General features: G+C 58.7%; 1 protein-coding gene across 1 annotated transcript in view; it reads right to left on the bottom strand.

Moving 5' to 3' along the window:
• Window positions 1-22,011, bottom strand: part of MYO7A (myosin VIIA) — an 80,727-nt gene that overhangs the window by 49,121 nt on the left and 9,595 nt on the right. Inside the window, exons 3-12 of the mRNA XM_012744995.3 lie at window positions 17,659-17,772; window positions 14,177-14,329; window positions 5,206-5,390; window positions 4,516-4,637; window positions 4,297-4,439; window positions 3,911-4,024; window positions 2,974-3,127; window positions 1,902-1,978; window positions 1,104-1,223; window positions 274-416 (exon numbers count right to left, since the gene is read on the bottom strand). Coding sequence (XP_012600449.1) covers window positions 274-416; window positions 1,104-1,223; window positions 1,902-1,978; window positions 2,974-3,127; window positions 3,911-4,024; window positions 4,297-4,439; window positions 4,516-4,637; window positions 5,206-5,390; window positions 14,177-14,329; window positions 17,659-17,772 — 1,325 coding nt within the window. The remainder of the gene's footprint in view (window positions 1-273; window positions 417-1,103; window positions 1,224-1,901; window positions 1,979-2,973; window positions 3,128-3,910; window positions 4,025-4,296; window positions 4,440-4,515; window positions 4,638-5,205; window positions 5,391-14,176; window positions 14,330-17,658; window positions 17,773-22,011) is intronic.

Below are 22,011 nucleotides of genomic sequence, written 5' to 3'. Positions count from 1 at the left end.
CGGCCTAGACTGCTAACATGCTATGGGTGTCATGGTGGGGCGGTGCTGAGACAACCGAGCATCACAGGGGTTGGCGTGGCTTGCCAGGGGCCCACGGCAGGAGGGCATGGGAAGGAGGGGAGAGTGTCCGCCAGGACCACTGAAGTTACTTTTCTAACAGCCTGGCAGAGTATGCTTGGAGCCAACTAAATGTGGTTTAAAGGGAGAGATGTGACATTTCTCACGTCCGTGTTCTAGAAGAAAATTCTCACAGAGTAGAGCCCCACGTGGTACCTGTTCATGGCAAAGTTCTCGAACCCAAAGATGTCCAGGAGGCCGATGGACCGGCGAGAGTTCTTCACTTCCTGGGAGGGAGGCTTGTAAATGGCCGCGTTGATCTTGTCCACAATCCACACAAACAGCCGCCCGTAGATCCCCTGAAAGGCGGCACGTCAGCCACTGGGCCCAGCCACGCCCGCCACGGGGACAGGCCAGGCTCCCCGTCATGGCCTCGCTCCAGCCCCTTCCATGGACAGCATGCTGCTCAAACCCCAGCCTTTGCCCGAGCTGCTCCCTCCGCCTGGCAGCCTTCCTGCTTAACGACGAGATATCCGCTCCTCTCGGGGACTGTCCTGACCCTGTGGGTTAGGAGCCCTTTGTGGGGCTCCCACCTCTCTGTCTCCGACTCCCCCGTCAGCTCTGCATGTCTCTGAGGTCCCTGAGCCCGGCACAAGGCCGGTGCAGAGAGGGGGGCTCGAGGAGTGGCAAATGCGCAGCTGCAGAAACAGAAGGGACTGGAGGCCCTCGAGCTCCACCCACACCCTCTTCTCTGTCCTCTGCAGGGGGACCAAAAGTGTGTCCCCGGGCTGGAACAGCACGGCTGACCAAAGCAGGGGGCCAGAGCCGGAGGGGCCTGGGGCGCACAGAGCGCCATGCCGTGTAGGACGTACAGACAAGTGGGGCTCAGGGGGAGGCCGACTGTCACTGTCACGCAGGCCCCAGGAGCGGCAGCAGCTGGAGCCGCCTCCAGCCCCACATGCCCACCCGGCTCTGCGGACTCCTGGGCACCTGCCCATCGACGACCAACCTCCCGAGGGGCGGGCGGCCCGTCCACACCCGCCCACCTTGACGAAGGCGTCCCGCACGTCCAGCGCCTGCTCCCTGCTGAGCGGGGTGGACACCGTCTCCCCGCGAGTGATGAGGGTGCGGCTCGTCAGGCAGCTCATCAGGTCCGGGGAGTTCACCTGGCACAGACGACAGCCAGGTGCTCACCCAGCCACGGCCAGTCGTCCCTCCCCCACCCACACCTAGACTCCCCCCTCCCCCGCTCCCCAGCACAGCCCCGCTCAGACTCCGCCTCCGCCAAGAACTCGCTTCCCTCGGCCACTGAAACCCACCCAGATGCTGCCTGGAGGGGATTTCCCGCTCCCTGACGTCCCCTCAACTCCCCTGCATGTTACCTGTCCCCTCCAGGACTAGCCCTGACTCCAGGTCCTTCCTCCCAGCTTTCCAGCCCAGGGTGGACCTAGTGTTTGCTGAGACACTGCCGGACTCGATGCAGTGGCCTCAGGGACACAAGTACCCTTCACCCAGACATTGAGATCTGGAGGCTCAGAGGGCAGCGATGACTCGCCCAGGGTCCCACAGCCAAGGCGTCACAAGGCCCCCAGCCCAGGCCCCCTACCCGCCTCACACTGCCCCGGGGCCGCCGGGCCAGGACAGGCCCGGGAGGCTCCCAGGCGCTGGATCCGCTCCTCCGGGAGCGAGCCAGCAAGGGACCTGCACACAGCTGTTCAGTACGGACAGAACTCTCCCACCGGGGCCAGCACCTGGCTCCCACGGCCCAGCCCCCGCCGAGCTCGAAGTCAAAGCTGTCTTCAGAGGGGAAGAGGTGGTGGGGTGAGGGAAGCCGGGGCGCTGACCTCAAGCAGGGATGCGGCCGTGGCCAGCGACGGGGAGAAGAGGACCTCGCAGGCGTCCAGGTTTTCAAACGTGCGGGCTGTCGGCAGCAAGGGGTGCAGGATCAGGGCAGGGAGGCTGGGCACAGGGGCAAGGGGACAGTCCTGGGAGGACCAGGCTGCCACGCCTGCTCTCGGGGGCTTGCCTCGTGCAGAGAGGGCATGGACAACGCCTATTGATCACCGCTCTCGCCATGCGCCTAGGGGCACCCTGAGGATAGGGACCATGTACGCCCAGGACCATGCCTGGCAGGAGCAGGCACTGGCAGCCGCGCCTCTCTCCCCCGGCCTCCACCCCAGCCTCCCAGAGCTCTCGGTGGCAGCCCCAGCTCCTATGAGACAGGCTTTGGGAACTCGGCCTTCCCCATGTGCCCTGCTGTCTTGGGCCACAGGACCCTTTCACAAGCTCTTCTTTCTGCCACTGTATCCTCCTCTGCATCTCTTAGTCTTTCAAGATCTCCAGACTGCGATTTCCTTCATGTTGGGGTCGTTCATTCACTGAGAAAATTTCCCAAGGCTCCTACCCTGCCCTGGAACCATGCTGGGCACCAGGGGCAAGCTCAGAGTGGGACCTGGTACCTGTCTCAGGGAGCCACCTCCTAGCCTGGCACATAGTGGGTGCCCAGGGAATGTTAGGTGAGTGGACACGTTCCCTTCCCTAGCCTTCCCCCTTTCAGAGATGGCTTTTCAGTCACTCACATCTTAGTATGAATTGGTGCAAAAATCTACCCTCTCTCTAAGACATCTGTCCTTAAGAAACCAAATTTGGAAGGAGTCTTAAAGGGCCCATAGTCAACTCCCAGTATGCTTTAACTGCAGTGATGGAATTTCAGCGCCGTGATACTACACCTGAGGCTGATTTCAAGCCAGCAGACTGTTCAAATCTACCCACAGGTGAATTCTCCCCAGCTTTCATCCCAAAGAGGGAACACGCTGGGACAGAGACTGAGCCACCCGTACCCCACTGGGAGCTGGGTGTCGTGCTGCGGGCGGTGCAGGGTGTGGGGGCAGGAGGGGACGTACTGCACAGCCTCACCCTCATACTGCAGGTTGCCCAGGTGCAGGATGGCGGCCAGGAGCTTGGAGATCTCCCAGTTCTCGGTGTCCGTGAACATGAGCACCTTCATGGCGGAGCGGATGTTGGCGTACTCCTGGCTGTCCACCCGGCCCTCGCAGGTTATGCAGTTACCCTGGTGGGCAAGGTGGGACGTGGGGGTGAGGGGATGCCAGGGAGACCGTGGACACCCCTGAGAGGCAGTCTGGGCCAAAGGACCCTTTCTGCCAGGCCAGGCCAGGGCTGCAGGCACTGGCCTCACCTGGTGAGCACCGCAGCCCCTCCCGAAAGTCTAGGAAGTCTGCAAACCTGAGCTTCTCAAGAAGGCACTTCCCACATCGGGGACGCAGGTGCCCCTTCTTCCCATGAGTGAGAATAGCTGAGTCATGATGCCAGGCCTGCCCCAGCCACCTACCTGGCAGACACGGCACCAAGGCCCTACCCTGCTCCCCACAGCGCCCCGGGGACAGCCACTCTCAGGGGTGGTACAGCCTGGTGCGGAGAGGCTGGGCATCCGCAGGGGGTCTGCCCCATTCTGTGCGCCTGCGAGACCCAGGCTGTGTGTGTGCATTTACCTAAGCGTGGCAGCCAGCGACAGGGAGTGTCCAGGAAGGCCTGTCACACCTACAACACACACACACACACACATACACGCACCGCAGCCCGCACTTGTGTCCACGTGGCCTGGCGCAGCCCAGCAAGCAGACATGGGCTCTCCCAAGGGACAGGGAGATGGTGCTCCCAAGCCAGCCTGCCATGCTCATGGCCCCGCAGGCCCCACCCATGCTTGGTGTCCAGACAGCAGCAAGAGGCTGGCGTAGACCCGTGACCAGCACGCTCTCAAGTCTGAGGCCACAGCAGCCCGCACCCTCCAACCCTGGGAAGGTGTCCTCCCGTCCCGGTGCCGCCAGGGCCTCACCATGGCTAAGTAGTTGTACTCGGAGGCCTGGCCCAGGCCCAGCCTCTTCTTCTGGTCCTCGCTCATGCCCTCCAGCATGCAGTAGAACACGTGGTAATTCCTTTCATCCGGGGCCTGGAAGCGTGGGCACAGGTGTTGAGGGCAGGAGCCGGCCGGTCCGAGAGGAAGGGAGACATAAACACGGTTTACTATTTTAACAGATGGCTGTCGTGCAGAAGCCCAGTCAGTGGGTCTCGCGGTGGGATCTCGGGCAGGGAGGCAGGGAGGCAGCAGCCCGGGGGCGAGGGAACACCGGGGCCTGCAGCCAGGTGGACCCACCCACCCTGAGGCTGGGGGCCCAGGTCTCCTCCCACCCCCCGCCCCCGCCCCCAGGGGCTCGGGCCCACCTGGCGACAGACGCGAGACTTCTCCAACAGGTACTGCTCGATCTTGGCGCCCTCGATGGCGCCCCGCTTGTTGAAGTGGATGTCGATGTACTTCCCAAAACGGCTCGAGTTGTCATTTCGGATGGTCTTGGCATTGCCAAACGCTGCAGGGTGGGTCGAGAGTCACAGGCAAAGCCAGCCCAGCCCGCCGCCCAGCCCTGCCCTCCGAGCCGGCCCTACCTTCCAGGATGGGGGTGGCCTCCAGCACCTGCTGCTCGATCCAGGAGTGCTGCCCACTGATGGCCGCCAGGAACTGCAGGATCAGCTTCGTGCTCTCCGTCTTCCCTGCGCCCGACTCTCCGCTGCAGAGGCGGGAGCAAGAGGCCCGTCACAGCCCACAGGGACCCCCGCCTGCTCGGGGCTCTGCTCAGGCTTCCCCCCATCCATGATATGGGCTGGCAATACGGACCTTCCAGGGCTGGGGGAGGGCTAAAGGGCTCAGTGCTCTGCCACACGCGAAAGTTACTCTCCTTCCCTGTCATTCAGATACAAATACCCCTCCATCAATACTTGCCATAGAGCACAGCACATATCAGATGCTGAATCAATGCTTTGTCTTTTTACTGTATGCTCAAGAGCAAACAGGAACCTGAAATTTCAACTCACCATAACTTAACAGGGACCAGCAGTAAACAAGGTTGGTCCCAAAAACTAACATGAGCTTCGGTCACATTAATAGAGATAGAAGACCTGGGGAAAAGGAGGTGATTCTCTACATCATATCACAGCACAGAGCGCGTGGGATCTGGCTCCTGAGGAGCCTCGTGGCATTTCTGATGGTGCAGGCGATCCCTAGAGGTGCCGGCAGGAGCACAGAGCTGGAGCTCCAGGTGCTAAGCCTGGAGCCCCACGAGGTGCTGGCCCGCCCACCTGATGATGCAGCACTGGTCGCGGCTGTTGCGTTTCATGTTGAAGTAGCAATTGTCCGCGATGGCGAAGATGTGGGGGGGCATCTCCCCGATCTTCTTGTTGGTGTACTGGCGGATGTGCTCAGGCGAGTAGATGGAGAGCAGCTGGTAGGGGTTCACGGCCACCAGGATGGAGCCCGTGTACGTCTGCAGGCAACAAGGCATGGGGAGCTCACTACTTCCCACGTGGGAGGCTCCAGCTCTGGAAAGCCCTCAGGCTCTGCCTGCTCTGGCCTCCAGGAGGAGGAACCCTGGCTTTGGAGTCGGTGGGTGGACCTGGAGCCAGAATCCGGCCTCCTGAGGAGCTGGGGCGGGCCCTCCCCACCAGCTTCGCTCAGTGCCACTCAGTGAGGGCAGGAGGGACCTGGGGGGAGGGAGGGTCTCTAGGCCTCATTTCCTGTAATGTGGGCACAACAGTTTATGAAGATGACAGCAGATGGGGCTTAAAATCCATAGCGCACAGTAGGTACTTCTCAAATGTTGGCTCCTACCCTTGCCTCCGAGCCCCGCACCCCAGACTTTCAGAGTGAAATTCCTAAACTGGACCACGTCCGAAGGGGACGCCAGGTTGGTGAGGGAGCGGGGACTAGGACACGAGCCATACGAGCCAGAGGGGCTGGGTGTGTGGCCTGGGGGCGGCGTGGGCCCAGTCCCTGCAGCACTGCCCCACGGCAGAGCGGGCCCCTGCTCTGGAGGACAGAGCAGCCCAGCCTCCTGGGCAGCGTGGGCGCAGGGGCCTTCTGGGGGTTCTCTGCCTGGGCTCCTCTGTTAGTGCGAAGACTGGCCGTCCATGGGCAAGGCTCCCCGCTGTGGGCCTGGGGCCCTGTCACACAGGGGACAACACAGCCTGGTCCTCCTGCCAGCAGGGCAGGGTGAGGCACTCAGGGGTTACTCCTCCCTCCTCCCGCCCCGCCCCCCAAGATTGAAAAGGTCAGGCCTATCCTATAATTGGCGAAGGATATATTGGCCTCGGGGGCCTGGAGAGGCCAGAGAAAGGTGTGACCACACAGGGAAGTGACAGCCCCCCAGCCCCGCCCACCCAGGGCTCAGCGCATCCCACCAGAGCCGCAGCAGCCTCAGCCCACCACGGCCGTGCAGGGAAAGCGTGGCTGCAGGCGCTGCATGCCGGGGAAATGCCCACCCTGGGGCCAGGAGGGGCCCGAGACCCAGGCTCCCGTCCTGGCCCTGGCTGCTCTAGACCAGGAGACCTGGCCTGACCTGCCCTTCTCTGGGCCTAGGAAGACTCCTTTCCCACCTAAGCTCTTCCTCCAAGCAGCCCAGGGCCAGAAGCACCCGAGACCCACCGTGCTGACCGACTAACTGTGCCGCAAGAGCCCCAGCAGGCAGAGGTGGGGAGGGGTGGGGGGAAGGAGGCTGGAGGGGAGCAGCGGACAAGCCCAGTAAGCCAGGAGCCGCGCAGCACTGGTGGCTCTCTGGGCCACACTCACCCGCCCACCACAGCTGGTCTGAGGTTCCAAAGTGCAGGTGGGGAGAAAAGGGAGCTGGTCAGTGGAGTACGGGACAATAAGGCACTTCACGAGCAGTGCCCCACATGGCCCGGGGCTAGCCTAAACTCTCAGACCAGGACCTGTGGACCCCCAGCACACCAGACCCTGACCCGGGACCTCCTCTAACTGTCCCCTATAGTTCAGCCCTGCCCAGCTGATGTGCTCTGGCAGGAACTGGCTAGACTCTAGCCCCCAGGTGGGGAACCTGTGCCAGACTGGGAATCAGCCATAAGGAATGTCCTTAGGCAAGCCTCAGTTTGCTAATCTGTAAAAGGGGGACATTAGTATCTACCCCTAGAGCTGCTATGAAGAGTAAAAGGCAGGCCAGGCATGGTGGCTCATGCCTGTAATCCTAGCACTCTGAGAGGCCGAGGCAGGAGGATTGCTTGAGGTCAGGAGTTCCAGACCAGCCTGAGCCAAGAGTGAGACCCCCACCTCCGCCCTCACTGTCTCTACTAAAAATAGGAAAATTAGGTGGGCATGGTGGTGCACACTTGTAGTCCCAGCTACTCAGGAGACTGAGGCAAGATTAAGGTTGCAATGAGCTATGATTAAGGTTGCAATGAGCCTGGGTAATACTGTCTCAAAAGACTAAACAGCAAAGACATAACCTTTGCCAGGCACCTGGTACATAAGAGCCACCTTTTTTTTTTTTTTTTTTTGAGACAGGGTCGTCTCCTGTAGCTCAGGCTAGAGTGCAGTGGTATCATCATAGCTCACAGCAACCTCAAACTCCAGGGCTCAACCCATCCTCCTGCCTCAGCCTCCAGAGTAGCTGGGACTACAGGCACTCGCCACCATGCCCGGCTAATTTTTTCTATTTTTTATAGAGACAGGGTCTTGCTCTTGCTCAGGCTGGTCTTGAACTCCTGACCTTGTCAAGGGATCCTCCCACCTTGGCCTCCCAGCATTCTAGAATTACAGGTGTGAGCCACCACACCCCGCCCCTTTCTTCTTGATACTTGCTTAATAACGGGATGCTCAACCGTCGGCCTGTGGTCACGTGGGGCATGAGGCTGATTCCACACAGGCATTCAACAACCCTTCACAGAGACACACGGGGAGGCTGGAGCTATGGGGGCTCAGACGGAGGCACATGGGTCCCATGGGGGTGGGAGGATGTTGGAGGAGGGAGAGCCAGAGGGCCCGTCAGCTCAAGCTCAGCGGGTAGTGAGCACAGAGGCATGAAAGGGCGTGACATTTGGGAGGTCTGCTGGCAAAAGGTCGCCCTGGCAGCCGTGGGACGATGAATGGTGGTCGCCAAGGCTGAAGCAGACGCTGTCTCAGACCTGATGAACCAGCCTCCAGGAGGCATCAGAGCCAGACAGGGCAGCCCTGGGAGCAGGCTCGGTGGCCAGGTGCAGGGCACAGCAGTGCCAGAGAGGGATGTGGGGGACAGCAAGACACCATGAGAAACCTTCCGGGGCTGGGCCCGGACCCTCTGTTCTCACTCATGGCTCCTGTGGACCTCTCTATTCCACCCCCAGCCCCAAGGGCCCTCCTGCACACAACACCCTTCCGCTACCAGCACGTCCAAAGCAGAGCTCATCCCTCCCCTCCTACCCTGCTGCTCCCGGCCTCCCCAGCTGGGCCAACAGCACCGCCACCCTTCGCCCGGGCGGGAACCGGGAGGGCCCCTCCATCATACCACCCCCATATCTCCCAGCCGTGTGGCCACCTGCCTGGCCCGGTCACCCTCATGTCTCAGCAGACCACTGCAGGCGCCTCCCCTTCCCCCCTACAATCTAGCCTCCATTCAGAGCCGCGGGTCGGGGGGCTTTCGAAAAATCTGGCAGTGTCGTTTCCCGCTGAAAACCTGCCCACAGCCTCAGGACAAAGCCAACACCTTTCCCTGCCCACAAAGTCCCCAAGCACTGACCCTGCCACCCTTGCCAGCCCCATCGCACAGCTGGGTCTCCCTCCCTGTCACACCGTCGGTCAAAAGCACCACACTCCATCCCCTGCCGTCTCAGGCCAGGAACACGGGTCCCAGACCCCATCAGCCAACTAATTCCTCTCGTCCCTCAGGTCCAGCTGAGACAACACCACCTCCAGGAGGCGAGGCCCCTCCGTGTGATCCGCCACACGCCACACCCCTCCGGTCTGCTCGCCCGACTCCTCCACAGTTCTGGTCCAGGGCCTCTGTGCCCCAGGGCCTGGCACTGTGCACGCTCACAGGGCACACTCAGCATGTTTGCAGAGTGACCGGAGAGTGACTATGCTAACAGGTGGAGGAGCGTTGCCTGCGCCACAGGAGCCAGGAGGGAAGGGATCTAGGGGACAGGCCTGTCAGCATCACCAACGCAGACCTAACCACGCTGACAGGAAGCTGGCCCAGGGGACGTGGCTGGCAGGGAAGCAGAGAGCAGCACGGGATCTACTGCCACCTGGGTGGGAAAATGAAGTTACACACACACACACACACACACACGCACATGCACACTCACAGGCTTTCTCTTGCAGAATAGATAAGAAATTAGTAGCAGTGATTCTTTCCAGTAGGACAAAACTTTCCAATCTGTAGCACATATACCCATTTTAAAATAAGTAATAGAAAGGAGGCCTCATTCCTCAGTGAGGGCCCTCCCCAGCAAGAGGGTGGGGACAAGCCAAATGCTGGAAGATCCCCACCAAGCACAGGGCTTTGCTTTGCTCTCACCCCCTCCCCTTCACTCCTCAGGCCACTGGGGGTGTGGTCACACACCCCTTTTTGAGTGAGGGGACTGAGCCCCTGAGAAGTGGAGGGACTTGCCAAGGTCACACAGCAGATAAGCAGGGAGTGGGATGAACCAGGGACCCTGGCACTGGGGCCCCGAACCCCAGGAATGCACCTGCAGGACCATGGGGCTGGCAGCTGGGGCAGTGGGAAGAGAATGAGGCTGCCCCTGGCAATGAAGCCCCGGCCCCCTGCCCGTCAGCCCTCCAGTCCTTGGCACTGCTCCCTGGGCCCTTACGGCCTTTTTCTTGCTGACGGTCCTGGTCAGCAGAGAGTTAATGCCCAGCTGCGGCAGGGGCCTCTGGCTCAAGTCCCCGGTAATAACCTGCCCTGTGGAGCCACGGGCTGGGTGGGGAAGAATAAGGACTAATCCCAAGCCAAAGACAGCACACGTGGTCCCTAGGGGCCCCCGGAGTCCCCAGGCAGAGGTCAGGGGCCTCTCCAAGGCCAGGGCGATGTGGAGGAATCAGTTCCACCTCCAGCTCCGCCTCCTCCAGGAAGCCACGGGGGACTGCCAGCCCCGGGGACTTCTCCTTTGGCACACAGCAGGCTGTGGACCCCAAGAACAAATCCTGGGACTCAAACACCTTCCCAGAGTCACGGAGATGCTCACTCCACGCAGTCCCCGTCGTGCCCAAGGGAAAGATGAGACCAGACAGGGACAGGGACTCCCCTGAGGTCACAATCCACGACTGAAGCCCGACCTCCCACCTCCCAGACCCGACTCCAGCCTCTGCCCAGCACCAGGAGCCCTGGGGCCCCACCAGCCTTGCCACCTCACCCTGCAGGACCCGGGCACAGTCCCTGGTCTCTGGGACCACCCAGGGAGAGGCTGCTAGGTGTCCTCTGAGGGCCGCCCCCACTCTAGGGGGCCAGGGCTGCTCTCTCAGGCTCCTGGGGGCAGACAGTCAGGGACAGAGTGTCCACCAGCCAAGGCTGTGAGCCGGCCGTGGTAATCTGAGGAAATCCTGAGTGTGTGGGGCGCTGCCCAGGGTAACCCAATCTGTGAAGTGACCCGGGGCTGCCATGGTTAGGGACAGGTACGGTTTCTGGGTGGGACAATGGCCGAGTTGCCTGTTCTTGATCTACCTCATCCACCGACTCACAGAATCATGGACTCAGCAAGTTGAAGAAACCTCTTTGAACCCTGAGTTTATGAGCAGGGACCCCCAGGCCAAGAGATGCCCAGAATCTTAGGCCCATGGACTACCCGAGTGGGGGACCTTCCAGGTACCATGGCTTGATTTCCTGGCCAAGGGTCCCCAATAAGAAAGCAGCTTGGACACTTCCTCTGGGCTCCTGCCCCGTCCCTCTCTCACCCAGAAAGGTCAGATAGGTTACTGGCGGAATCTTCTAATCAAGCAAACAATGCTGATTTCAGGACTTTCTAGAGAATCCATAAACCCATGGAATTATCTTCTTTGACCCCCTAGTCGGCCCACTAAAGACATATGTCCAGGCTGATCTCCCTGCGAGCTGCCAGTGCGCCAAGCCCTCCCAATTTTACCAACGAGACTCACTGTTCCAAGACTGTCTGGAGGGTCTTCCTCTGCTCTCCCCCACGAATCCTGCTTTTGCCTTTGTCCTTGATCCAGCCTACCAACCACCCGCATGCGCACCATCACTAAACTACACGCCGCGTGCCTCTGCGTCACTCTCACTCACTGGTCTGCCGGGTCCCTGGGGGGAGGACTCCTGTCTTACCCAGCCCCTCCCTTGGGAAGGGGGCCCTCCACCACGTCTTGACAGGAGAGCGGGCCTTGGCTCAGCCCTCAGCACGGACAGTGATGGAGCCTGGGCGCTGGCAGCGGCCCGTGGGCAGGCAGGTGGGCAGGCAGGCTCCTGCTCCCAAGTCTCCGACTGCCCAGGCCAGGGCAAGTGGCCACAGAGAGCCCCAGGACCCACCCGGGGCCACTTGCCCTACAGGGACAGGAGGGAGGGGGCTGCCAAGCAGAGAGGTGCAGACACCAGGTCCCCCTGGGGTACAGTGGGGTGCCTCTGCCTGGGCTCGAGTTCCAGCTTCACCTTCTGGCCGGGCAATACTGTCACTTCTGGAGGTGCCACCTGCGCCCTGCCCCTTCCCAGAGCAGGTGAGGCCTGGGTGAGTGGCAGAGTGAGGGGGGCTTTGTCAGTGTGGAAGGGCTCCCTGCAAAAGCCACTCCTGGTGCCCACACAATGGACACTAAGGACCCAGTCACATTGTTACCGAGCAATTGGCTCACTGCCAGACGGGCACAGAAGTTAACGTTGTGGCCTCAGCTTTTGAGAAAAGAGAAAGCTTTATTGCTTCAGTCCCCAACCTTTTTGGCACCAGAGACCATTTTCATGGAAAACAATTTTTCCAAGGACCAGGGAAGGAGGGATGGTTTGGGGACGATTCAAGTGCATGACATTTAATGTGCACTTTATTTCTATTATTATTACATTGTAATATATAATGAAATAATTATGCAACTCACCATAGGTTGGCGACCCCTGCCTTATTGCGAGTCAACTGGCAAGGAGACCTCTCGTGGAGGGGTGTGTGTGTGGGGGGGGGGCGGGAGTCAAGCTTTTATGGCAGTTCTAACTAGTCCCGGGTGACACCCGTGCACCCGTCTCCGAGGCTGGTGGTGTTAATAGTTAGGAGGTTAATGCTTTTCCCCGCTGTGCATGCCCCACCTACATGACTTGCAATTGTGGCTCTATGTCACCTGTAACAACTTAAGCAATGGTTAATTGTTTTGAGCTTGTCCCTCAGTTATACAATCCCTGCTCAGGGGCCTAAAGCCACAAAGGGACCCAGAGTGGGGACGATGGCTGGCGGCATCTCTGGCAGCTGAGGGGCACAATTCCAGGGCTTCTGATAGGGACTGGCACCCCTGCCCCAAAGGCCCCTTGCTATGATTCCTCAGTGACAACACCCAGGGCTTCCTCAGACTCCTCCAGCTCTGCCTCCGGGGCCCCTTCATGGTCCTGACAACCTGAGTGACACTGACCATAACGGTCCTGCCTCCAGCCTTCTGTTCATGCAGCACCCCTTCCTGAGTGCCACCGCTACCAGCCAGCCTCTCCACCCCCAGGAGCCAGGCCACCACTCGCCCTCGAGCTGCTGTGGACCCCACGGAGCTTACTCTGCGCTTCTCTCCAGCAATTATCCCCCCACACACACCTCCCCCAAGAATGTCCCCTCGCCTAGGGCCCAAGATAATCGGCCCTGCCTGCCTCCAGGGGCTCCCTCCTGTGCCTCCTAGTTGGTGCACATCCTGATGTCCTTTGCCCCTGAGCTGCTTGAGCATGGGGCTGGGTCAGAGGCACCCAGGGACCCCAGCCTGGCTAAACCTTGTAGGGCCTCAGTTTCTCTGTCTGTAAAATGGGGCTGTTGGATGATAGCAGCAGTTCTCAGAGTGTGGACCAAAGAGCCCTAAGGGTCCCCAAAACCCTTTCAGAAAGCCTGTTGCATATCTGTGAAGCCAGATTTTCTCCATACACTTCAACCAAAACATCACCTGGCTGCAAAGCAGATACGAGAATCCAGTTGTCTCCAATTAAGCCAGACATTAATGAGATCTGAAAAACCTGTAAAGCTACCATCACATAGAGGATGAGGGTAAAAAATAAAATACTTATAGGCTGGGCGCAATGGCCCACGCCTGTAATCCTAGCACTCTGGGAGACCAAAACCAGGAGTTTGAAACCAGCCTGAGCAAGAGCAAGACCCCTTCTCTACTAAAAAATAGAAAGAAATTAATTGGCCAACTAATATATATATATAAAATTAGCTGGGCATGGTGGCACATGCCTGTAGTCCCAGCTACTTGGGAGGCTGAGGCAGGAGGATCGCTTGAGCCCAGGAGTTTGAGGCTGCTATGAGCTAGTCTGATGCCACGGCACTCTAGCCTGGGTGACAGAGTGAGACTGTATCTCAAAAAAATAAAATAAATAAAATAAAAAATACTTGTAAAGCAATGCCACTCATTTTTTTTTAAATTTTGGGAAATGTAATTATTTTTCATTAAAATATGTCATTGATATTATCCTGCAATAGATGTATTATGGTTATTATTTTAAAATTTCTCAATTTTAGTTTCTAATATGGTAAACATGAATAGATATAACCCACAACAAACAGAAGCCCATTGGGGTCCTCAATTTTTAAGAGAATAAAGGGTTCCTGTGATCAAAAAATGTAAGAACCTCTACACTGAATGATCTCCGTGGGCCCTTACTGTTCCGATGTTCCCTGAGCCCACACTCTTGGGATCAGCTTGCGGTGGTTGAGTGGACGCCTTTATTTGTCCTACTGAGTTTGGAGGCAGAGGGCGTGGGGTGTGTGTGTGACCAGTTCTAACTACAACGTTCTGAGGGGGAGGAGCATGGTCCTCCTTCATCCCCTTCCTGAGGACGGACTCCTGACCCATCCCTCCTGGCCTTGAGGACCCTGTGGCAGGCCCCAGCCCAAAGCAAGCGCCCAGTGGGGCTGCAGTTCCCTGGCAAAGAGCTAAGCTTCTCCTGGACTACTATGTCCTCGCCTCCCGGTGGCTTCAAGGTCTAGGGAGGTACAGGAACCTGCAGTACAAACCTCCCCTTCCCCAACCACAGACCACACAAGCCATGGCCCGAGAGGATGGGCCACAGGGGAGTGCCTGCCCCCCGGTGGGAGGGCAGAGGTGGCACTGTCTAGTGGGCGGGGCCTTGGGCAGAGGGTGCGGGCCCAGGACCCCACTCACGTAGATGAGGTGGTCCCGGTAGCGGATGAGCAGGTTGCGCAGGATGCCCGCCTCGTTGAGGTCCCCCAGGCGGATCATGTCCTCCACGCCGTGCACCGACGTGGGGTGCATGGGCTTGATGTGCGTGGCGCTCTGCGGGGAGATCCAGTGCTCCTGCGGGGAGGCAGCCTCGTCAGCTTGCGCGCCCGTCCAGGCGGCGCACCTGGGGAAGGGCGGGGGCGCGGGCCTGTGCGACCCTGGGCCAAGCACGGCTGCGCTAGCAGGGTTAGATCTTCCGGATGGTGCCGCCCACCCCAAGCATGGCTCCTCCTCCTCTTAGGGGAGTCTCTCCGCAGACCTGGGAGGTGGGCCGAGCAGGGGTGTGGCCGGACCTGAGGGCTGTCATTAGGGGGGATCAGAGTCCCCGTCACTTTGCAGGATGGAGTGGAAAGTGTAATAACTGGAGTTGAACACACTTGGCTTCGAATCCAGGAGGGAGCTGCTTTACACAGGGTGGTCGGGACCGCCTCTCCCAGGCTGGGTTTGGGATGAGACTCACTGCAGGGAAGGAGCCCCCTGTAAGAAGACGGGGTGGGGGTAGCATTCCGGGCCCAGGGGACAGGGAACAGCAAAAGCAACGCCTCTGAGGCTGGTGGAGGCTGCGCTGCACGGGAAAGCCAGCAGGCAGGGCAGTGGCCATGGGGAAAGTGGCCCCACCGGGATATATTTCACAGGGTGGGTGACGTATGTGGAACAAGGGGTGACCTTTCAGTACCTGTGAGCCGAAGCGGAAACGAGGGCGCAGGTTGCCTTCCCGGCTCCCCACTCTCCCGGGCAGTATTCCCTGCTGCGCGAGGTGGCACTGGCTCTCCCATCCAGGAGCAAACCCTGGCTACCTATGGGTGCTGGGAGCCTCCCCGCACACAGGGGGAATCCAGCGCCTTCCCCTCACAACTGCAGACCTCGCTGCCACCTCCCAGCTCAAGCCCTCAGACTCGCTGAGCAGAGGTGGCGCAGTGTCAGTCCTCCAGGGCCTGGGGGCATCAGCCCACCACCCCAGTTTCCCTGGCATTCCGCAGCACTCCTGGGCCAGGCCCCCACACAGCCCTCTCCGGGGGATGAGGGGGCCCAGTGGTGAGGTCAGAAGATCCATCTGGACTTTCCAGTCCCCTATGGAACATTCCTCTCTCCCAGACACCCTATTTCTTGATAAAAGCTGATCCAGTTGGAAAATTCCCTCTGCCTGGTCCCCACGCCCTGACCCAGTCCTAGGCCCGGCGTGGGCCGGAGGGGCAGCTGTCTGCCTTCCCCACTCAGCCTCAATCTCTGGCCCCCACAGCGCCCCCCCCAGTTCAACATAGAAATGAAGAAGTGGCTCAGCCAAGGCGTGACCCCAGAACCGTGTGCAGGTCACTTTTCCTTCCTGAGCCTCCATGACCTCAGCTGTACAATGGGAATGAGAATGACAATCCTGTCTTCCTGGGGGTGTTGGAAGGATTAACAGACACAGCAATGGCAACCTTTGTTGACAGCTTTGTCCTGCCAGGTCTGTAAAGGGCTGGTGCCCAGTAAATGCTCAACCAGCGCTGGATATTATTACTCCAGTGCATTTTGTTTTACAAAGATGTATGTTCTCCTTTGTTCCTTATGATATGCCGTAACAGAGAGTTACTGATCCCATTTTACAGTGACATATTCAGCCTCAAGAGGGAAAATGAGTTGCCCAGTTAAGAGGCAGAGCTGAGCGCCTCCCGCCCTTCCCTGCGAGGGAGGGCTCCCAGCTGAGGCCAGCACCCCTCAGGTCAAGGTCCACGAGCACCTCGGCAGGGGCCAAAGTGTAACCAGGGCAGTAGCGGAGGCCGGCCCTGAAGGAATGCCAGCCAATGGGCAGTGGGTGAGGAGAGTGGGAGAAAGGGAGAGGGAGAGAACGTGGCCCACTCCAGGGACTGGGGACACATTTGGCCTGGGACTGAGCTTGGAGAGGCAGGGACAACGTGCTCAGTAGAGGAAGGGTAGATCTGGTACAGGAATGGCGTGGCCCAAGGCAGAGCCCTGGGATCCAGAGAGTAGTGGAACCATAACCCTTCACTCATTCATTCGTGCGGCAGGTCTGCCACGGGCTGTCCCTGGGAAGACCCTCTGCTGAGCTCTCAAGTTGCTTAGAGTCTGTGGGAGGACAGGGAACAGATGACAGCCTGGCTGGGGGAGGCGGGGGAAGGCTCAGAAAGGAGGGGCCAGAAGCCCCGGGGCCCAACACACTGATGGCTCCCTAACTGTCCCCTCCTGCAGCCGCCACGCTCAGGGCCTGGGGGAGAGGGGAATGGACCTTTGGGATCTGGTGACACAGAGTTACGGGACACCATCTGACATGTAACAAGACCCAAGTGAAACCCAAGCCTGCTGTCAGAGTCCCCGGTCCCCGCTCTGGGGGCTCCAGGCGGGTTCATGGGCCTGTCTGCGCTGCCAGCTGAGCCTGCGCCTCCCCTTCTGTGGCTGCAGCCTCACAGTGGCTTCCTAGAGGGTCCGAGAACTGCAGCCTCAGGAATGACGTTGCAGACACTCAGGTTCTAAAGCCCAAGGGACAAAAGTGTGGATAGCAGAACCTGGGCCCCAAAGTTGCCACTGATATGTTGACAGGGGAAATGCATGCATAAAGGCCAGAGGTCCTGGGTTCTAATGCCAGCACCATCACTTACTAGTTGTGTGACTAACCATGTGGTCCTTCTCCATGCCTCAGTTTCCCCATGGAGTAACAGTTACTGCCCTCCCTGCCTTTCACAGATGCCATGAGGATCCAAAGACAGAACTTGGGTCAAAGGGCTTTGCAAACACTGAGTGCCCCTGAGGGCTGCAGGGGTGTCAGGGGTGTCAGGGGTGCCCCTGCCCGCTCCAAATCTAGACCTGGCCTCCCATCGCCCCCAGCAGAGCCCTCTGCCCCAGGTCACTGCACCCTCTTTTGCTTGACTCTCCCCCTCAGACAAGGAGACTAAGACAGGGACTCAGCCTTATTTCTATGTCCCCAGCACCTGACACAGCACTTGGTACAACCCAAATTATGGTGGAACTAAATTTCCCTGGGTCCTTCATGTCCCTGCTAATCAAGGGGTGCTCTGCACCCCACCTACATGTCCCCAGTGCCACATACACATGTGCTGTATATGTGCATACATGCTCAGAGGCCCCAGGGCACCCAGTGTCTGAGGAGCACCTGGCGTGGGGTCACCACTGCACACACATACCTCTAACACCAAGCAGAGGGGACTGAAGTGTTGTGGAAGTGGAGCGAGTAGGCGGGGGTGCAAGGGGAGGTTCCCTTTTGCTGGGGCAGCGGGGAAAGCCCCACGGAGGAGGGGTGACTGAGAGGCAGAAGTGGGGACACAGGCACTGCCTCCATGCACTTGATGCAGGTCACTGCCTGGCCCCATCTCAGGGCCCCTGTCTCAGGGCACCTGTCAGCCTCCCCAAGGTGTGGGGGTGTGCAGGGCGGGGAGGGGGCTACTCACGTTGCCTTCATCGTCCACCACCTGGATCTGCCCAGAGTCACAGAGCTTCACCACCGCCCCGATGGGCACATCAAATTCCTGCCCCGATCTCAGGTCCATCCACACATAGTCCCCCTGTGGGCGAGAGAGAGTCCCAGGCCAGGTGAGCAGGGAGGGGGACTGGGCACCCCACCTGGGCAGCCCCATACCCCACCCCCACCACCACCAGAGGCTCTGATGCCAACCACAGAAGGGGGAAAACAAGAACTCGACTTTGCTGGGACTGTCTGGAGCCAGGCCCTGGGCTGAGCACTTACACAAAGTCATCTACCTCTCCTCTGTGGCAGCCATTGCCCTCCCCATTTTACAGATGAGTAAGCAGAGGCTCAGAGGGAGGGAGCCAGGACCACACAGCTGGGCAGCATCAAACCCCGGCCTGTCGAAGCCTGGCCTTCCTATGGCTCTGCCCCCTGCACATGGACAGCAGACTGACCTGGTCCAGCCAGACACACCGAGACACCAAACCCTTTCCTCTCTATCCGAAACAAGGGGGCACCAGAGGACACCCAGACTGTGGGTGAACACTGCAGCCTCCATCACCTCTGGGGACAATTCTCATCACTGTGGTGATGGGCTTCTTACAGGGATACCACTCCGTGGTGGGCTCTGTGATCAGGGCCACACTGGCCCCTGGCTTGTGGGGAGAGTCCTGGCCTAGGAGGGGAGGATGTCACTTTTGTGTCCCCTGCAGCATCTGGCCCAAGGCCTGAACCTCATTGCACACTCAGCAAGAGCTCATGAAAGCCAAACCTGAAACTCAGGGTCAGACAAATGGACTTAGAACAACCACATTCAGTGCCGATGCATTCAACGATGTGTACCCAACACACATGTACTGAGCACCTACTGACTACAAGGCACCGACTATGAAGCCTACATTCTAGTTGGAGGAAACTGAAATGAGCAACTGAGCAAGTATTAACATGGTCACTTTGAACACTAGTGAGCTCCAAGAAGGGAACAGACGCGCCAGTGGTGGAGAAAGACGTAGCCAGTGAACTGACTCAGTAGCCAACACAGCCACTCTGCGGAGGAAACCCCTGGGCAGCCAGCCAAGGAGGAGCAAGGGCAGTAATCTGGGCAGAGGAAATGGTAAGTGCAAAGGCCCTGGGGCAGGAGGGAACAGCAAGGAGGCAGTAGTGGCAGGCCCTGAGGACAGAGAGGAAGGTCAGAGAAGTGGGCAGGTCCAGGACACACAGGCCCTTCTCAGCCTTGGGAGAAAAGTCTGGGACTTTGTTCTAAACCTAGCAACATTATTATTTTTTTTTTTAGTGGTTCCCAGAGAACTCAGACATTCTAAGAAAAATATAACTAAATATCAAGTAGCAGTTAAAAACATAACAGCTGATAAAACTGATTCGTGATGAAGCAAGCCCATGGGAACGGCCCAGTGGAAAGGGCTCTGGACTGTGTGGGTCAGGAGACTGGTTCCAGGCTTCGCTTGGGCGAATCACTGACCTCTTTGAGCCTCAGTTTCCACATCTCCTGTTCCCATCAGAAGCAACCACAGTCACGTGTCACTTAGCGATGGGGATTCGTCCTGAGGAACGCGTCCTTAGGAGATTTCGTTGCTGTGTGGACACGACAGAGTGTCCCTACACCGCCCTAGATGGGACAGCCGGCTGCACACCCAGCCTATTGCTCCGAGGCCACACGCCTGCGCTAAACGTTATAGGCAACTGTAACACAGTTCTAAGTATTGGTGTATCTAGACCTATCGAAATATAGAAAGGGTACGTAAAAATACGGCGTTACAATCTTCCGGGACCACTGTCCATACGTGGTCCATCAGTGACCAATACATGGTCATAACCATGCAGTACGTGACGGTATCTTTCAGCCACAGCTGTCACTCTTCATGGGATGGGAGGTTGGCGCATGTCAGAGTCAGGCTAGGCCCAAATCCACACTTTCTCCCAGAAAAAGTAAGAAAAACTGTAGAGACTCCGGAGGGAGGAGAACACGTGTTTACTAAGCATTCTCCATGGGCCGGGGCCTCCATGGGCTGCTTCCCACAAGCTGCCCCATTTAATGCTCACAACTGCCTGAGACCCAAGCCCAAGCCCAAGCCCAAGCTGCGCTTCCTGCCACAGTGCTCACGCCCTCTAAGTGCCACCCAGGATCACCTGTCTGCCCCACACACCTTCCACCTAGAGGACGCCCACCCCACTGCAAGGGGGGGACACAGAGCAAACATCGGCAACTCTTCCTGCGCACCCCACCTCCCCACCTCCCCCCTCCGCCCCTGCCAGCGGTAACTGGTCCATTCCTCGTGTTTGTGGGGAGCCTGCCAAGGCTCTGGGGACTGCGCACAGAGGGCCACATCTCCCAGTGAGGAGGACAGCCCAGGCCACAGCGAGACTCCAGGTCACACAGGGCCTTGGAAGCCAGGGACAGGAGCTGGATTCTAAGTGTGACAAGAAGCCACTGGAAGATGGCATGATGGAGTCACATTTTCAAAGTTTCACTCTGGCTGCTGCGTGGAGAACAGTCATCCCTCAGGGCTCCACGGCCCCTGGGCTCCCCCTGAGAGCGGAGCCCCGATTCCCCACCGGCCTGGAGCTCCGAGGGCAGGGGCTCAGCATCTCCTCCTCGGCTCTGCAGAGCCAGGCACAGAGCAGGCGCCAGGGAGCAAGGAGGGCGCAGGGCACAAGTGTGTGAGTGTCCCCAGAGAGCACGAGGCGGGGGTGAGAGAAGGCGCTCTGCCAGGCAGGGGACGGAGGCTCCCAGCAGCTATCTCATCGAACCTCAAATGTCGGCCTTAGGCAGAGGATTCTGTCTCCACTTTACCCCCTCAGAGAGGTCAAGAAACATGCCCAAGGTCGACAGCCGTTTTGTCACAGAGCCAGCGCTGAAGCCCAGGCCCACAAACTCCAAATCCTGCACTCTTTTCAGACATTCCCTGGGCCCAGGCCCAAACCCAGATGGGTGAGCAAAACAGGAAGCGCTGACAGGGTCCCTGGCCCTAAATACCTCCTGAGCCCAAAGAGCAAGCTGGAAACTTAGGCTGCGGGCAGCTGGAAGGCAGGGTCTCTCTGAGTCACCCATATGCCCCAGCCCAGCACAGGGCCTGGCACATAGAAAATATTTGTTTCCCAGTGGAAGAACACAGAATAACCAAAAGGAAAAAAACTTCATGTAAACAGGAAATGGTGGCTCAGAGAGGCTGAGTGAGGTGCTCAGGGCCACACAGCAAACAGAATTGACTAGAACTCTTCTAACCTAGGGCTGTCACCAGGAGGGCAATGACTTAACTATCTCTGCTCTAGGTCAGAGCTTGAGGAAAGAGTTTCAAATGGCAGGTAAGAGGCTACAGGAGACTTCTGAGGGGTGAGAACCTCTGAGGGGGAACGGTCTTTTGGTCCCAGGGGAAGTCCCTGAAGGAGCAGAGTGCAGGCAGGTTGTAGGATCTTCATTTTACAGGTGAGGAAACTGAGGCCCAAAGAGAGAAAGGAACATGACCACACAGTCACTCATCAAATCAGTGCCTATAAGACCATTGGCATCCGGAGGACAGAGCCAGAACCAAAACTGGGGTAAGTCAGGAGTCACTGGTTGGGTGAGGGAGGGAAGGAAGGAAGGGGCTGGAGGGGGAGGCTGGGAAGGGGAACTGGGCTCCAGGTCTAATCCCCTCAGCCCCTCCCATCCCGTGGCTAGTCCCCAGGCGGCCCAGGGCTGCATCCTGCCTCATTCCTACGACTACCTCCCAGGGACAACTGTATGCACTGTGAGGGGCACCCCACGAGTGACTGCATCTTCTATGGATGATCCCATTTGTGACATGACACATGCCTCAGTGTGGCTGTGTAACTTGGGACAAGTCCCAACTTCGCTGTCAAATGAATGGCTGGAACAGAGAGTCTCCCAGGCCCCATCAGCTACGCAGGCTCCCAGCCCCAGAATGGGTCTGTCCCAATGTCCCCAAGTGTACCCCAAACCTCTGGGAGGCCTCGCCCCAGGAAAGCCAGGACATATGCACAGTGAACATGGAATCAAGAGATCTGGGTTCTAGTCCTAGTTTGCTACTACTAATGCTGTGTGTCAGCCTTAATGTGGAAGGAGTCGGTGCAGGTGAAAATGCTAGACCCATGCAAATGCAAGCTGTCCTTGCTGTCTACCCCACTTGCTCCCTGGCACCAAGTTCAGGTCAGTATTAATAATTCCCCGCAGGCCTTAGGCCTTTCCGCCTCTTGTCTCCTCTGGGACCAGGCCTGGGGCTCAGTCCCTCTCTGCAGAATAAAAAGGAGTCTGTTCAGGACATTTCCCCCTCAGCCATCTTCATGCTCACTCTGGGATACTAGTTTTATCAGCCCC

This window comes from Microcebus murinus, chromosome 4 (assembly GCF_040939455.1).
Source record: "Microcebus murinus isolate Inina chromosome 4, M.murinus_Inina_mat1.0, whole genome shotgun sequence".
In the NCBI taxonomy this organism is placed as follows: Eukaryota; Metazoa; Chordata; class Mammalia; order Primates; family Cheirogaleidae; genus Microcebus; species Microcebus murinus.
Note: the sequence above shows the minus strand (reverse complement) of the source record. Positions and strands in the feature narration are given on the sequence as shown.